This window comes from Peromyscus californicus, unplaced genomic scaffold (assembly GCF_007827085.1).
Source record: "Peromyscus californicus insignis strain IS unplaced genomic scaffold, ASM782708v3 Scaffold_17__1_contigs__length_78620276, whole genome shotgun sequence".
NCBI classification, from domain to species: Eukaryota; Metazoa; Chordata; class Mammalia; order Rodentia; family Cricetidae; genus Peromyscus; species Peromyscus californicus.
This window is the reverse complement of record NW_026294469.1, coordinates 47,832,761-47,850,796: the sequence shown is the minus strand read 5'-3', so window position 1 is coordinate 47,850,796 and position 18,036 is coordinate 47,832,761. Positions and strand designations below refer to the sequence as shown.

Genomic DNA, 18,036 nt, shown 5'->3' with positions numbered 1-18,036 from the left:
ATTCGGATATGAGGACACAGAGGCTTCCAGTCTGAGGAAACAAGACCAGCTGAGAAGTTGGCCAGGTGAGGTTAGCTGTGGCTTGTTCTGGTTCTCTGATCTTCCAATTCACCCCAATACCTGGCTCAGGTTTGATTTTATTAATAAGAACTTTTAAGATTCTTGCTACCTGTCTTTTTACTTAGCCTCATGTTTTTGCAAGTGTATGATGTTCACACAATGACAACACTACCTAATACTACATTCTTCAGCATGTACCCCTATTGTTAAGTGGTTTATGGTTGGATGGATAGATAGATAGATGATAGATAGATTTTATATATATATATATATACAGAGAGAGAGAGAGAGACATGGCCAACATTTTGGACTGGTTTTACTCCTACAGAGAACACTCATTAATACAGTGGATTAGCTATATGACTGCTCATTGTTGAGCTCCTTTTCCAGTCCCTGTTGCTATGAAGACTGAACATACACATTCAATTTCCCTGCCTCTCTCACAACCATGGGTCACTCTAGGATATAATTCTGACTAGATATCTAGGCAGAAGTCTATAGCAAATACTTTGACTCAAGACTTCAGAGTAGCAGAAAAATCTTTCCCATCCCTATCTGGAGGTAGAATTAGATATTTAAAATGTCTTAAATCTGCAAGTACAGGAATAAAGGCTAATACTTGAAGCCTCTGCAGAGCAAGAAGGTAATAATATCACCACACCACATCAGTTGTGGCCTGTCCCACCTGCACATCTGGAAAACCCAACAGCCACTGTCTCCAAGCTCTCTGTTTTCTGTAGCCAACTACACTCTTAAATGGCTTTCTAAGCATCTAACCAAATATTTATAAATCAAATGTCAACAGCAAAAAATCCACAAATATCTATAGTGTCCATATAGATACTTCCTTATAGAAAAACTAGTAAAAACGAATTTTAGAATGCACAACTACGAAAAATCCATTTAGAATTTATCAAACAGCTACTGAATTGCTAAATTTAAAATGTGAAATGGCAATCTTATCAAACAACTAATGATTTCCTTAATTTAATTCTGTCTTAGAAGTATGTGAAGGAAGTCAACCCTTCCTTTCAGTGGAAGGATGGAGAAGCTGGTCTGTCCAGAGAAGCAAATTTGTTATAGAACAAAATACTTGGCCTCCAAAACAACAAATATGACTTAAATAGTTTACGAATCTGTACTGAACAGATTTCTTTATATTAACACACATGCCTACAAATACTGCTAAAGGCTGTTTACAACAAAACCAAGGTTGATGAAACAAACAACTTAACTCAAGAGGATGAGGAAACTGAAGAGCCTTGATCAAGAGCTGTTTCCCCCAAACAGTGTAAATGAACACCCATTCACCCATTCACCCATTCACAGTCTGCACCCGCTGTGGCTGTCATCTCTGCTCTAGACCACCATTGCTTTCTCTCAACTGCCCAGGTCTTTATAGTCACCACATCTGTCCCTCTGTGCAGGTAGAACCTTGGCTGCCTCTGTTGCTGTTGAGACCTGCTCCAATACAGCTCTGATCTAGACACCAGTTTCTTAAATTGGGGAATAACCCCACATGGGATCACAAGGGAGTGTGGAAGTTATCAATAATTTGTTCACTGTAAAATGTTTCTGAACCTGTAATAACCAAATTGATTCAAATGAAATACAAGGACCTGAGGTGCTTCTGGCAGTGCATGGAAGGAATTCACTGCAGCCTTGGTGCTAAACACAACATTCATGCTTTGTACTGTAGCACCTTAGCTCAGAGACCATCATATGATATGGATTGCAATGGTTTTAATGATCTCATAGAAATATAATCAGTATGGAAACAAAGACTTTTTAACATTTCCCTACTTTTAATCTTCCAAATGTAAATATGAAATTGTCTTGGGATCATACTGTGTTGGAACTTTTGGGGTTGAAAATTTTTGTTTGAGTTGGTGATTTGAGTATCATAAGAAATCATTAAACTCATTTGGCTTAAGAAAGAATTGGGACTAATTTCTGAAACTGCCTTGACTATACTTCTGCTATTTTGTACAGCATATAAAAAGCAGTATTGATGACGATAAAATCAAAATATTGATTAACTCTGAAAAGTATTGAACATGCTCTACATCCTGCATTATCAAATATTCAGCCAACAGTTTACTGTTGTTTGAAAAACTGGCAAGCACATTCATCTCAATGTGCAAAATTGCTTTCATCTTTAATGAATGGTAATATTATACAAATACAAATTGTTTTAAAATTAATTTGTGATTTACTATTACAATTTTTTTTTGTTTTATGCAACTATATAAACAGACATACATGGGTGAATGGAAAAAGTTTAAGAAGCCTTGATCTAGAGGGTACCTTGACTGTGCTGCCCTGGGACTTCATAGTCAATCTATCTTAACACATTCCACCTCTGCTTGGGAGGTTTCCCTACTTTTCCAAGTTTAGATCAACCATGATCCCGAGTGATGACTCATCCACAGCCCAGCTCTGTGTGTAGCGTGTTGCTTATATTCTTGTTCACTGGTCCTCTACCCTAGCTAACCGTTCAGCTAAAAAGGTTCTGTGCCTTCAGCAAAGTGTAGGATCTTACACTTAGTGTTTACACTGCTCATTCAGGTATGTAAAGGACATAAATGTATTAGAATCTCTTTTTGCATTATGTCAGAAGCTAAGGATATGTCTAGCATGCACCACAGTCTTCTTGCAATAATGATTAGAATAAAGGTCACAATAACCCTACTTATCTTTAGGGAGTTTCACAAAGATTTGTTAATAGTTTAGCTTAAATAGAAGGCATTCATTCTTAAAAACTATTAATTATGTGATATCCACTTTAAAGACTGAAACAATAGTTTGTATAGCATCATTGTTATTAGATTTTTGTTTTATTTTGTACTATTTACCTAGCCCTGATATCTTTCTCCACATATATATGTGTGTGTGTGTATGAAGTAAATGAAAAATTCTCATGGCAATACACACTTAGCAGCAGAAAAAGAGATACTTTACATGTAAAATGATGAGTTTTCAGAATAAATCCTATTAAGTAAGATTGTCCTGTGATATCCATACCCACATGCACTCTGTTCATAAAGGGTGCAGATGGAAATAAAGGTCATTCAGATAAAACTGACAGCATACATTCTTATTTTTGCCCTGAGGCCCAATAAAGGCATTTTTTGTTTCTATTGAAAATGAAAATTTTGTTCTTCTAGATATTTTCCTGGAAACCTACTAAGGGCTGGAAAGAGAACAGCGATTTTGATCTCATGCATCCACATCTCATAGATCTGTCTTGGAATGACAGTATTTCTTATATCTTCAACTGGTAAACATGTCTGGCAGAGAACAGTACAATCATTGGATACTGCTCTTCACTCTATCTTTGTGGTTTAATCTTTCTCACTTTATGTGTTGTCTTCCCAACTTCCTGTAATGGTGCATCCATGTACAGCGTCCACTGTGACAGTACTTTCAAACTAAAAACCCAAGGCCACTCTTTGAATTCATAGCCATGATGGCAGTGTAACAATTTGACAGGGAAATGGCCATTGGAATCAAATAAATCAGAGTTCAATGCAAGACTCTGCCAATTCTCAAGCTCTGTGATGTCTGCTACTTGTGAAACTTCTAGTTTGTACCAGCACTTGTAGAAAAAGATACAGGAAACAACACCTCTCCAAACCCCTGCACAGCTCAGAAACCTTCAGAATACAGAGTACCCATTAAGAATCAGGCATGTAACTGATGTTCAACAGTTATGATAATTACCATTTTATACACCCATAAATGTTCAAATGTAGGTTACTGCTCATCATTAGTATAATAAGATTTTAGACTTTTCAATTAGTTAATAGCATTGTTTTATTCTACAATGAAAGACAGTAGACCTTCGTGTGACCACATCAAGCTACAAACTGACTTCTAGAAAATTTGTCTGTACTGCTTTGTAAGCTATAATAAGTTATTATTCAAGATTCTATTGTCTCAAAAAGTTACATGATACTTTAAGTGTCAAAATGATGAAACAGTCTCATCTCAATTTACCTTAATTGTAACTCCAGCATGCAGAAAGAACAAATATTTCAACTATTTTATACAGTAAATAGAATTACATTCTAATTATTTTAATAACAAAATTTATTACGTCCCATTTTAGAATCAGATCTGTATTAATTCAGCCACAATAATTATATTGCATAGGTGAAAAATTATGATACAAATGAGCTAAGAAAAAAATAAAATATACTGTTTATCATTTTCTAATATTTTAAAATCTGTGACTACTAACTATATAAACTGTCCTGTAAGAATTGTCTTCCATCAATACTACACCAGATTTGTTTTGCGTAGACTTTGTGGGAGCTTGTGACACGCTGGGTATCTATCCTAAATGTATGTGTATAACACGCTAGAATTTAATGTGAATATGGAGAAGGGGAAATAAACAAGCATTAATCATTCCAATTCGTTAAAAAATTAAGAAGAGTCTTCATAATCACAAACCTTTGGAGTGAAAAATGAGATGAAAGCAGGTGTCAAAAACACAGAGGCAAAATTAAACAAAATAATGGAGTTTAAACGTATGAATATTAAAAACTAAGAGTTGATAAAAGAGAAATATTTCGAAGTGAGAATTAGAGATGAAAAATGTAGAAATTAGTTAAAATTTAAAAATATATATAATTTTAAAGTGTATTCAAACCAGGGCCTTAAAAACTTCATAAATATCTAAATTTATAGTCATCATCAATTAATATTGTTTTTATGGAAGTACCATAATTACACCATCCTATAGTTATGAACATATATTTTCAGTAATACACTGATATTTCTGAAACTGCTTATGTTAAAAAAAAGCACACTAATTTGTTATTAAATGTTCTCCAAATGAGACAAAACTATGTTAGTGAATTTTCCCACTGACACTTCGTTAAATATTCCATGCAAAACACTTACTGTACTGGATATACTTGCATCTAAATACTATGGTAACAAGCATTAGGAAGAACAATCGCTGGCAGCAGGTTTACAACCAAAGGAAAAGAAAACCTCTACCAATACTACTGCAAAATGTCGTCAAGAGAAAGTGCTGATCAACAAAGATTGTAACACTGCACACAGTAGGTCTGTCTGTCAACTTACAAGTCAGAAGACATTCTCCCTGGAATCTGATTTGTCACAACTGCATAAACTGTTGACTATTTAATGAAAAGGGAAGTCAAAGAAGATGAAGGTCAATTATGAGAAATGCAGAATGTTAAACAGCCACAGAAGAATCAAGTGAGTATTAAATATTAATCGAAGCAACTGTGTGGGTAGGAAATCAAGAATAGACTAATGGTAAGAGGCTGTGTAATTTAATTAATTTTTAATTAATCCAAAATTATTAGTTCAAAGTCATCTTAGCAAAAGTACCTAAACTTAGTTACCAACACAAAAAGTACTGTATACTCATAAATCAAGATGTCAGTTTCATAAAGGAAGACATGTATTTGTTCCATGTTTGTTTGTTTATCTCCCTCCCTGAAACCACATATTCCATGAACAGAATTTACCTCTCACAGCATGCAGCAAAGTACCTTCCCAGGAGGTACCTGGCAAATCTTGGCAAAATGAGTAAGACATATTGAAAAAGGATAATCATTGGGAGAGTCAACACTATTTCCAGGAATCAAAAACAAATCAAATCCAGGAATCAAAAGTAGGGATTTGCACATGGTTTGAGAGTGCTGTAGAGTCCATTTTCTTTGTATTCTTCCAGAATGCCAAAGATAATCATCCAATGATACTGAAATTCTAGGTAGTATTAAAATAAAGAGTGGAGGTATTTGATACCAATGTGAGTGATTCTCTGTTAAGACTTTTTTGTTGTATGTAAAATGAATTTTAAAAAATTTTTTTAAAAAAGACTTTTTTGTTACTATAACAAATTTTAGCTGTTACCTAACAGAAACGGCTTAAAAGTAAGATGAATTTGGCTCACTCAGTTTCTGAAGCTTTAAGTCCATGGCCCAGGCCTAGGACAAGACAGAATATCATAATAGTATGAGCATGTGGCTGAGACAGCTACATAACTGGTAGCAACTCAGAGGAAGAGAGGGAGAAGGGACCAGACACAAGGAATACCCTCCAAAGGCATACCTCAGTGACCACCTTTTCCAACAGGCTCCACCTCTTCCAAGCAGTTCAGCTACAAACTCATCATTAGAGAACCCATTAATGAGGTAGTGCCCTCCTGATCCAAGCACCTCTCAATAGCGCCACCAGCTGGGCACACAATACACAAGCCTCTTGGAGGGGATGCTTGCTGTCAAACTACAGTTCTCAGCAATGATCATAACTGACAAAAGTTAATGTTAATAACAATGTGTATATTACATGTTCTACTTCTCATGAAAAAAATAAAATAATAACCATGGAGAGAAACTAAATCAAAGCTTTCTGACATTCAAGAGAAACTGCAAATAGAGAATGGAGTCCTAGTTGTGAAAAATAAATAAATAAAATGTGTTATTGGGAGGAAAACTCTAGAGTCAGATGGAGAACAGAAATAGAAAGATTTTCCACAATATGTGTGTGTATGTATATATATATTTGTATGTCATAAGTTTCTGACAATTTTATAATATTACCTTAAATTAAATTTTATTTAAATAAGTTTAAAACAACTGATTTTTCAAAGTAAAATCTTAATTAAAAATTGGACAGTCACACTATGGACACAGTAATTTTTTTCTTCTGCAATACAATCTCTCAGACTTCCCATATCAAGTACTGTTAGATCCTTGAGTTGACTGAGGGACCCACAGGCACTTGTCCTCATAGTCAGCTGTAAAATGATTATTTACACAATACTTGCTTTACCTAGAAGTGAAGTTTGATTAAGACAAATGCATGTATTCAATAGAAGACAATGCTCCCTGTGGGTTGGCAGCCCTGCCTCGCTAGACAGAAAAGTACGTGGGACTCAATTTTCTCTAAAGTCTCCCAAAGACTTTCAAAGTCATACATGATGTCTGCTCCCTCATTTCTCCATTCTGATCTTGCATTTTTTTAACTCTCCAGTTTGTCACTCCCCTTGAGCTTCCCTTGCCTTCTTGCTGGTTCTCAACTTGCTCGTCCATGCTCCTTTGCTGAAAGTGTTGTCCCTCGTTACCTGCGTTACTCACACGGTGTCTTCTCAGTAAAGCCCACCTTGACTCTGTGTATAGAGCTGTGTGCCCCCTGCTATGCCTTCCTGACCCTTTTCATGGGCATTTACCTTCTTTCCTATTCCAGAAAATACGGCCAGAACTTGGTTCTATGTTTGCTGAAACACCAACAACTGGAAGAATGCCTGGGTATTAGATGCTCATGACTGTTGGCTGAATAAATGAATAGTGAATAGAACTTGATGTGCCCTAAGTAGACATTCTCCTGTGTTCTGCCAATTCCTGAAATTCATTAATCACCCATACTTTCTCATCTCATGCACTCCACCTCTGGGAATATTGTCATCTTCAAGCCTAAGGCCCAGGAGTCATCTTACCCTTCCCCCAGTCTACTATGGCACCCCTGGATTGTCACTAGTTCTCCCAATTCTCTGTCTTCACTATCTCTTAAGATCATTGCTCTCATTTCCTCTTTGGCTCTTTTATTAAGATTCATCTCACATAGTCAGCGGCTACAACTAAGTCTCATAAGGCACTATCCCTAAGCACAAGGGCCTCTAAAGCATCCCCCCACACTAGAACCATTAAGAAAAACCTCTGTGTGATACTCTCCACTCAGAACTCATCAAAGCTTTCAATTACCCACAGGACTGATCTTCTATACATGTTGTTCACTTAAAAAAAAGCTCAGAGACATTTTTAACAATCTGATGCTCTCTTCTAAGTCCACACTATTCCATGAAAATCTAAGACTCACACACTCATCTACAGTTATATCTGGACCATTGAGTATAATGTATAAGTACTTTATAACTGGAGTCTGCTATAGCTTTTAATCCTCACTTATCTTACCTCAAGATACGCTTAACCCAAACTCACTATTCGCTGTTATTCAGCTTTCTATGCTCTCCCTCATCTGTCAACTGCCCTGTACATTTCTACAGGTTTGAGGGAAGTACTGCATTATTCAATTTCCAGGGATATTTCTTTCTCTTACAAATCGTATAATTTCCACTGGCAGAAAAGTCAGTACAGTGATGGGCAAAGAAATGTTTGGTGATGATAAGCAGATGACATCAAAAATACATTTAAAGATTTTTAAATCTATAAAATTACCATTTCTGCAACTTATCATACAAATAACTCTAATACCTTTTGGCTTTACAGCACCAGCCCAATGCAATAAGTCAATATTATGAAAGCAAAGTTGTAGGAATCAGTATACAAGTATGTTAGAACCCTTATTATAAATAACTCAGATACAGTTATTAGGAAGGGCTATAATTCCTTAAGCATTAAATATGTAAAGGTAGTTTAAAGAATGTCTAAAAATACTCTTTGATGTCTTTTCAGAAAGTAATATTTGAGCATAGGCATTAGGTGAGAAGGCATGTAGCTATAAGTGACAGTTTTATATTATTACCTTAAAATCTGGGGACTAACTGTTTTAAACAGACAAATGACAATGATATAGAAGTTTTGTTAGTTTCTATGATTCCAAGAAAGGAAAGAAAATAGACAATAACTCAAAATTGACTGGATTTTTAAATAGGAAAGTTAACTTAAAATCCATATACTAGGGAAATGGGGAGATATATCAGTGGATAAAATACTTGTGCAAATGCAAGGACATGGGTTCCATCTCTAGAACCAACATGAACATGCATGCAAATATTTTAATGGGTACTGTGATGTTAACACTACATCTACCTTAGTCACTTAGAAAAGACACTTTGACCACCTTAGTCACCTAGGAAATGTCAAACAGTATCCACAGTGCAGGCATCACCTATAAGAGATTCTGATACGTTGGACCAGTAGTTGGTTCCAATATCACAGTTCTTTTCAAAGTCCCTCAGAGGATACCATTGTGTACTCAAAATAAAAAACCACTAAATTGGGCTGGAGAGATGGCTCATCAGTTAGGAGAACATACTGCTCTTACAAAAGACCCATCTGGTTCCTATCTCCCCAACATCAGATGGGTTATATATGCCACCTATATCCATCTCCAGGGGATCTGATGCCCTCTTCTGGCCTCTGGAGACATCTACACTCATGTTTATACACTCACGCAGAGATGAACACAAAAATAAATCCTAAAATAAATAAATAGTAAATAAATAAATAAATAAATAAACACTGAATCTAGACTTTCCCTACTATAGCAAAGCAGATCTTTGAAAGACACTGCAAGTAAACTCTTTCCAATTGACATTACCCTCTTCCTATGGGGGATAAAGCATATGAACACTGCCATTTAGATATTAGAAATAGCTAACATGAACACACGCATGGCTTATTGGGTGCCGAGCAGAATTCTAAAGACTTTCAACTTATTGACCTTTTTTATTCTCCACAATGAATCTGTAAACACGGCACTATTTTATGGCATTTTGCTTCTTCCAAAACAGATAACCATTGTAGAATGCTTAATAGTTCTAGCCACTGCTCTGAAGCCACTACACATTAAGCCATTTAGCCTTCCAAGAAGTGCTCTGAAGAAAGTATTATTGCAATACCATTCAGTGTGATGGACAGTGATGAAATGAAAGTGAAAGAACCAGGAGACACAATAACTTGTCCACAGCCACACAGCCCGTGGATGGCAAACTAGGGTCTGGAGGGGGATAGTTCAGCTCTAGAAGTAATTTGCCGTTAGCAGTGTCCAACGGCAATAAAGGATATTATTAGAGAACAGGGTTACTAAATGTGTCTGTTTATATCTTCTGTGAGCTAAGAGATGCCACAGCTAATAAAATTGAGTAATAATGATACCAACTTTATTATGAGACAGATTACCACAGTTGGAGTCATCAGGAGCTCTCATGGTGCAAAAATGAAAGTAATATTGAGAAACATATCTGAGATGGGAGTCCAATTCTATGTCAGACTCAAAGGCAAGAGGTGAGTTAGAAGCCTGAGTCCTTCTCCTGGTCCACGCCATAAGATGAGAAAGGTGGATTCATGGCACACGGCCTGTAGAGGAGTCTCCATGGGAATATGGAGCAAGTGACAAAAGCTGGCTGTATGGGCAGAACATTTAAATGTGCTTTAACAAATGTACTTTCAGGAGATCTGTTTATCATGTAGATTAAATAGCCTCATTTCATTAAGAATTCATCTTGGTATTATGTTCCTACCTCATTAAATACAGCTTTTATTGAAGTGTTTAACTTCTTATATTTTGATTTGTGTTTTACCTCAAAATTAAATGACTATTAATGCAAAGAGACATTCCTAATAATCAGCTCTTGGTTATGTAATGGCGCTTTTAATTCTAGGCCCAGTTGTTTGGAATCCCACTCCACTGAGCTCCCTCAGGTGGGATAGCTGTCCTGTCTTAAGCTGCCCACTGCTCCATTTGCAGGGGTACCCCACCTTCCCTTGTTTCTCTAAGTCACCACACACAGTCCCTCAACCAAAAGCACAACACCTGTACTCCGGTCTTTTTAACAACAACAACAAAAAAAATACATTTCTCAAACTATCTGTTTACCAGTCTAATAAAAAATATATTTGAGACAGTTGTGGTAGTCATGGAGAAGTCTCTGAAGTACACTTTATGTTTTAAAATAAAATCAAGCCCTACACCAAACTCTGCAGCTGATGACAGGTGTGTTTTTTCTACAGGGAATTCCATCTGCAGAATCACCCTTCTGCCTTCCAGCCCTGAGGGAAGTTATATGTTACATCCATGTTACCTTCTTAGAGCTGATGTGTTAAGGACGTGGTCGGCTAACTCTCCACACTCCTTTCCCTCACTTGATACTTTTTATTCAGAAATATTATTTAATGTTCAGAAAATAATAGCCAATTGTGTATTTTTCTGCAGTTTCTTTTTCTCTGATTACTTTGAATTTTAACAGCTATTTTTCTTATATATGTATAGTTAAACCATCTCTTAGTGATATAGGAGTTTTACAAATAAATAGCTTTCCAATAAAAACTAATGAAACCAAAAAGGATAGTAAAAAGGCTTCAGATACTATTGAACACAAAGAATGAAGAACACAACTGTCAAAATTGTAAACAGTAAATCAAGATTTGAGAATCTCCAAACAACTAAGAAATCAATTCCATTGTCTGTTGAGCCCAAAACAGTGTCTGTTGGGTTTTAAAAAATAAATCTTTTTATTCAGTTAATTCATAAACTTGTAACACACTTACTGAACTGTTAATGTCCAATACATTTCCAGGACAGAAAAATATTAAACGCACATGATGGCTGACAATGGCCTGGATTTGATGTATTGTTTCTTGGGAGATCAAAGTGGGACAACATTGGGCCTGTGAGGCCCTGGAGCTCCTCAGTTCCCACCTTCCTTGACTGGTTTTACTATTTGACATCATTTAATAATGACTCACACATCTTAGTACTTTTTCATTCTTCTATCAGTTCAATTTCCTGAAGAAAATGTCTCAAAACATGGTATAACGCAAATAAACTGCTCTTGGATATCTGACGCATTTCTTTGTATTTTTAATACTTGCTAAGTAGAAAAACAGCTGAACTAATGTTTCTCAAAGAACATATTGTTTTAGACAACAACACAATGAAAGTGGAACCAGAAACGGACTTGATTATTTTTCAAGAAATTAGAATATTTGTGACTTATTAAGTAAGAAACACATTTAAGACCGACAGGAGTGTCACGCTATCATGCATTTTATTCCCAGGTGTCTGGAGGTATCTTTCAAACTTAGTAGCTTCTTCAGCGGCTGGAAAGCATCTATTTAGAATGCATAAACTATCCCAAGTCAGGTGATAAGGGACCAGCCGTGGAAACAAACAGAGCTTACAAAGCACGGAAAGCAGCACTGTGTTTTCCCATCACTTCGGGAGGTGATTTTATTTTGTACAATGAAGAAAACAGTGTGGCAGCAACAAGTGAAATCAGTTAGGGATGATTTCATCTGTCAAGTGGGGTGGGGGAGGAAAGAGTGGGTGAGAGAAGCTTGCTGCTTCTAGGAAAGAAACGAATAGTGATGGAGTCAAACCCAAAACACTTCTGAAAGACTGGATTTTATGTGAAAATCCTTATCTTAGATTTTACCACACCTATGAATTACTTCCAGGGACATCAAACATGCAGATAACAGAGCTTAACCGTCATTAAACAAGAAGCCACCTGTCGAGGCTGGGGAGATGGCTCCATTAGTAAAGTGTTTGCTGTGCAACCAAGAGGAACTGAGTTCAGGTCTCCAGACACCACAGGTCTCCAGACACCCAGACACAGAGTGAAAACCACACATGGCAGGCAGCACCCCAGTGTTCCAAATTGGGGGACAGAGTGGCCTAGATGCTGAACTTCTGGTTCAGTGCAAGATTCTGTCTCAAAGATAGATAGATAGATAGATAGATAGATAGATAGATAGATAGATAGATAGATAATAGATAGATAGATAGATAGATAATAGATAGATAGATAGATAGATAATAGATAGATAGATAGATAATAGATAGATAGATAGATAGATAGATAGATAGATAGATAGATAGATAGATAGACAGATCAATAGATAGAAATACAGATACAGATATAGTGGCAAACATCTGAGGAAGACAACCAATATCAACCACTAGCCTCTACATAAGGACATTCAAATGAGGGGACTAGCATACACATGTGTACACACCTATACACACTCATGCATATACGAGAGAGAGAGAGAGAGAGAGAGAGAGAGAGAGAGAGAGAGAGAGAGAGAGAGAGAACAAAGATGAAGGCAAAGAAAAACAGGAGATGGGGGGAGACATAATAATTCACAAAGATCAGGAAGAAGCTAAGAAGTATGTGGGGCAGCCCGATGGGAAGAGCAGAGATATTTTGAACCTAAAAGATGCTATGAAGACTTTATACACAGTCTAATGTCTCAGCTCTCTGGTTTCACTTAAAAGCCCAGGAACAACTCACAAACTATATCCTTTCATAAAATAATATAATTCACTATGATTTTTATAGCAATTAATGAGCCAAAAGTGAACATCAGACTTCTGGCATAACATTAACTATGAAGAATCAAATAAAATTCTGTTTAGTCATGGGAAATGGTTCTTTAAAGCCACAGAATTTATTTTTACCAACAAAGAACTGGCTTTTGAAACATCATTTAGTTAAATTATATATCTTTCTGTTGAATTTATTTTACTGTGAAACTCAAAATGAGAAAAACTAACTCTCTTCTATTGATCTTTGGTGATCAAATGCAGAACTCACAGGGTAAGAATAATTGCTGAAGTTAAAACTATTTTAATGCTTAAATATGATTGATAGTACTCAAATAAAAATATTCAAGACTGCTAATAACTATATATAAATATATAAATAAGCTAATTTACAATAAAAATAGAAGTATATATGATATACAATTTTAATGGAAATTTCTGAAAAAAGTATTGATTCTTTTACAAAGTGTAGCAGTGCAATATTATGAAGGCATCACTAATATTTTAAGAGACTGGAACTTTTTCTGGACCTCAGAGTCAGAGTCAATAATACACCTTAAAGTTACTTAAGGCTGCTAGCCTACAATGAACTCAAATTGTTTATTTAACTTGCTTTTAAGAGACTAGTGTAAGAACCTATCTTACTTGCTTTGGGGTTCCCATGTAAACAACTATTACAATCTAAAATTATGTATAGCTGTAATCTTAAATTATGTACTCTTTCACGCTCCCAACCCAGATAATGCATTTATGTGTATCATTTGCTGAAAGCAGCAGATACAGAAGCTGAAAACAACTCCCTAAAATCTATCATAAAGTCAGAAAGCAACCACTTATGGATATTGGTTGATAAACAAGGTTGCTTTTTATTAGGGTCACTTGAGATCAGTTGAAACCAGAGACTTAATCCCTTGTAAAAACTCTATTAAAGCTTTCTGCAAAGTAGCCCATCTCTTCCTCATGTGATGCTTTCTATGATGCTCAATAAAAACAGAGCAAAACCCTTTGTTAGGGACAGACACATACACCAAACAAACACAGATACAAACAGAGCACAGATTCAGACTCCTACAACAAACAAACACAAGGAGAATGAAGTGGACAATTCAGCTCTGGACTTGCTCTTGTTAAATCAACTCCAAGGGAAGTGCTTTTCTTTCCTTAATGTGACATCCATGCATTATTGGTGACTTGGGGTTAATAACTACTACGTATAATCCTCCAACAAAGTATTTAAAATATAAATTTTATTCTTACTGCCAAAAGCCATTCATTTTATGGAAAATAATCTCATAAAATTTGTAGCCTAAGGGTTGTCTGTCTTAAAAAAAAAACTAAAACAAAAACATGATATTATTTTGGTCAGCTTGGGTCAGACATAGAAAATAAAAATCCTAGTGTCCAATGAGACATGAAGGGAACTGAAAACTGCCTGCCTTTGCTGTAGGAATCACAAAACAGAACTGAAAACACAAAACTTGAAAACCTCCTTTGGCAAGGCAATGTTGAGAGCCATATGCAGCCTCCTAAAGCAACAGAGATCAACAACAGCCCAATCAAGGTTCCACCAGACAAGGGATCTTAGCCAGCAGCAGGAGGTGCCGATAGCACACAGTGAGTACAAGAGAATCACCTACTAATAGGCTTCAATCCATACACAGAACCAGAGGCGAGCGTGAGGACAACAGCCACCTGGAAGTCCTTGAAATATCAACAGCTTGAAAAATGGATGTCCCAGTCCCAAGCTCGAAAGTATCCATCTACACTTTCCAGTGGCATCCGGTGCTTTCCGTGCCATGAAAGACAAGGGGCTCGGAGAGTAGATATGGAGGAGAGAAGAAGGGGCCCACTGGCAAACATATGCCCCCAGACTACCAGAATCTGCTTACTAGGTACTGAAGTTACACATTAGTGTCTCAGAGTTCCAAGATACAGCAAGAAAAGTTTCCAGCTGCCTTAATAAATTCCTGAAAACTAAGTAGATTGACGGACTGAAGACCACTTGGGTTGTTTGCAGTTTGGGGCTATTACAAATAATTGCTATAACATTTACATAGAAGGTTTTATGTAAATGTAAGTTTTCATTTCCTGAGAGTAAAGTTGTTTTGTTGTTTTGGTTTGGTTTTCTGTAATAAAAGGGGAGAGAGAAAGAGAAGAGTCCCTAGGTGTTTGTGGGAGTGACAGCGAAATGGGACAGTGGTAACTTCCTTGCCTGTTGAGACTTTAAGAAAAACACAGAAAACGGAACAGAGATCTAGAAATGAACCTAGGAATTAGTTGAGTCATTTTTCTTTAAGTAGATAGAGTCTAACCTGTTTAGGACTCTTGAACAATGCATATTTAAATAATATGTTCCACACATTCTCCTTTAATTTGGTTACATTATAATGCAATTTAGAAGCATTCTGAGTTTCACGGTCAGTTGACTATCATTGGATTTTTTTATAATTTCTAAAATAAAACAGAATACAGTTTTCCAATGTTTTGTCAAAAAAAATCGTTAAAGCATGGACTCTGCAACTAAAACTTTTAATTTTTAGTTTGACTCTTTTGATACAGATGAATCAACATCACTAATGACTATCGCGTAAGGAAAGTTTATGAATCCATGTTACATTACACAGCTCCTGATTTGATCCCATTAGGTACAGTGTACCGCTCTGAGACAATGATAGGCAGTATGTGATAGTAACCTGCCACAGGCTAAACACTGTATGAAGGCCTTAGGGTGCCCAGTATTTCATCCAGGAAACTTTTTTTTTCCAGAGCTAGAACAAAATGGTGAAATGATCCATTAATACAGATTTTGAAGTCAGTGATGGACAAGTGTCATTCCAAATTAAAACACACTGCAAACGTTACTAGAATATCACCAATGTACAGCCTACGAGAGAACTTACACATCACTTAAGCACCTTTTCCTCTCATGGAACATGAACAGATAAAGCATTGAGTAGAGACTGGATGTTCATAGCATAATCAAGGAAAATGTGGAAAATAATAAAAGATAGTTTGTTAGAACTTTCTTTTTAACTTAAGTCAATAAGTTATTAAAAAATACATGTTTTCCCTTTTTGCTCTCACTCATTCATCCCAAATGGCTGTAGCATATCTTCCCATGAGATGAACTGAGTGTATTTTATACACCAAGCATCTGTTGCCTTTTCACAGATAATTTTACAGCAGAGAGGATTCTTTTTTATTGACTTCAGTGAAGTTACCTTTAGTGATAAAAGCTCTAACGCTTCCTCAATCTTCTTCCAAATACTGTCACTTGTTTTGTTTGTAAAACAGTCTGACAACAGATCTCAGGCTAACCTCAAGCTCACAGTCATCCCTCTTCAGGTCTGCAAGTGTCAGAACTACAGGAATGGTTTGCAAAGGCTAAAGGGACAGTTTCACATTTATAAAATAAAATGTGCTATTTCATCATTAGAAGGAACTACTTATATAATCATCTAAATTTGCCTAACACATATTCCAAATACATAATTATCAGGAAATTTCCTTGTGTGTAATAATTATTCAAAATACCTCCTTGAATTGTATCACAAAACATTTTGTTTAGAAATCTAAATAAACTAAAGCAATACTTACACTCCTGAAAGAAAAAATAATAATAAAAGGAACCATGGAACTTTGATGTACAATCATTTCACATGAAACATATTTTCATAAAATATGTCCTCCACACTAAATTTCTAAATGTTTTTAGGATAAACAAGGAAGTTAAAATGCAGTTTTAAAAAGTGTCCACTGGGTAAGTAAAATAAGATTAAACTCCAAATATCCAAAAACAAAACTGCATTAAAACTGCAATGTATTATTTAAACGTCAAATCAATTGTTACTAAGATTATCTTTCAGGAAATCTATTTTAAAGGACAATTCATTTGATTTCAAAGTCAAATTCTAAAGAGAAAAAGTTCACAAAGCTAATGGTCACGATGTCATAACAGTCTATCCCTCTGATTATTCAAATAATTCTGACTGTTGATAAATTGTCACCAAAAGAGACATAAATGAAGTCCAGAGAACAGTGAAAACACACTTATGTGACATCCTCAGCCATTTCCCCAGATTGCTCACACACTATCAAGTAGTGTTTAAAGTGTTGGAAATGAACCTGTCATGAATGACAGATCACTGACCTCCCACTAAGTGTTCAATTCCCACTTGAAGGTCCCCAAGGAAACCCAATTGTAGTCATGTGAAAGCAAAGGGCTGTGATCGTGTAAATAAAGAAGAAAAACAAGCGTTGAGACAGTACCAAACAATGAAAATTACAGGGGAAGGAACTAAAACCAGCCCTCTCACTAGAGACATCAAATGAACACACATGCATGCAAACACCAGAAAAAGCAAATACGGAGGGGTAGGAGGAATTTTATCCAGCAGCGATGTAACCAAAAGGCTGCCCAAAGTTAAGGCTCATGCTAACAACAAAACCTCAGAGAGGCTTTGGGTCTAATAAGAAGGATAAATCCCACAATCATTCCCAAATCCATAAAGATAGCTACTGTGATTTTTTTTTAAGTAAATGAAGTCAAGAAGAGATAGGACTCTGGTCCAGGACATGAAGTGGCATGCACCTGTAATACACACATATGGGCCACATCTCCAGGCTTACCTCATAAGACCAGACGCATTGAGTCCCACCAAAGCGGCGAACACAGCGCCCCACCTCCACATCCTCGTGAGTGGTGTACATTTCTCGGAGGCATTCGCCAATGTGAGGCACCATCCTCCTGAGAACTTCTCGGCTGAAGATCATGCCAGGTCCTCCCATGCAGAAGTTCTCCCCAGGCTCCAGCCCCAGCTTTCCAAGTTCTTCTGTATTCCCCAGGCCAGTCTGTCCCAGGTAGAGAGGCTTGCTGCTATTTAGAGACCTAAGGAATTCTTCTAATTTATCACCTACAAA

At 36.3% G+C, this 18,036-nt stretch overlaps 1 protein-coding gene across 1 annotated transcript in view; it reads right to left on the bottom strand.

Annotated features, from left to right (window-relative positions):
- The window catches only part of Chsy3 (chondroitin sulfate synthase 3), a 241,700-nt gene that overhangs the window by 220,035 nt on the left and 3,629 nt on the right, over window positions 1–18,036 (bottom strand). Inside the window, exon 2 of the mRNA XM_052742230.1 lies at window positions 17,746–18,029. Within this exon, the coding sequence (XP_052598190.1) occupies window positions 17,746–18,029 (284 nt within the window). The remainder of the gene's footprint in view (window positions 1–17,745; window positions 18,030–18,036) is intronic.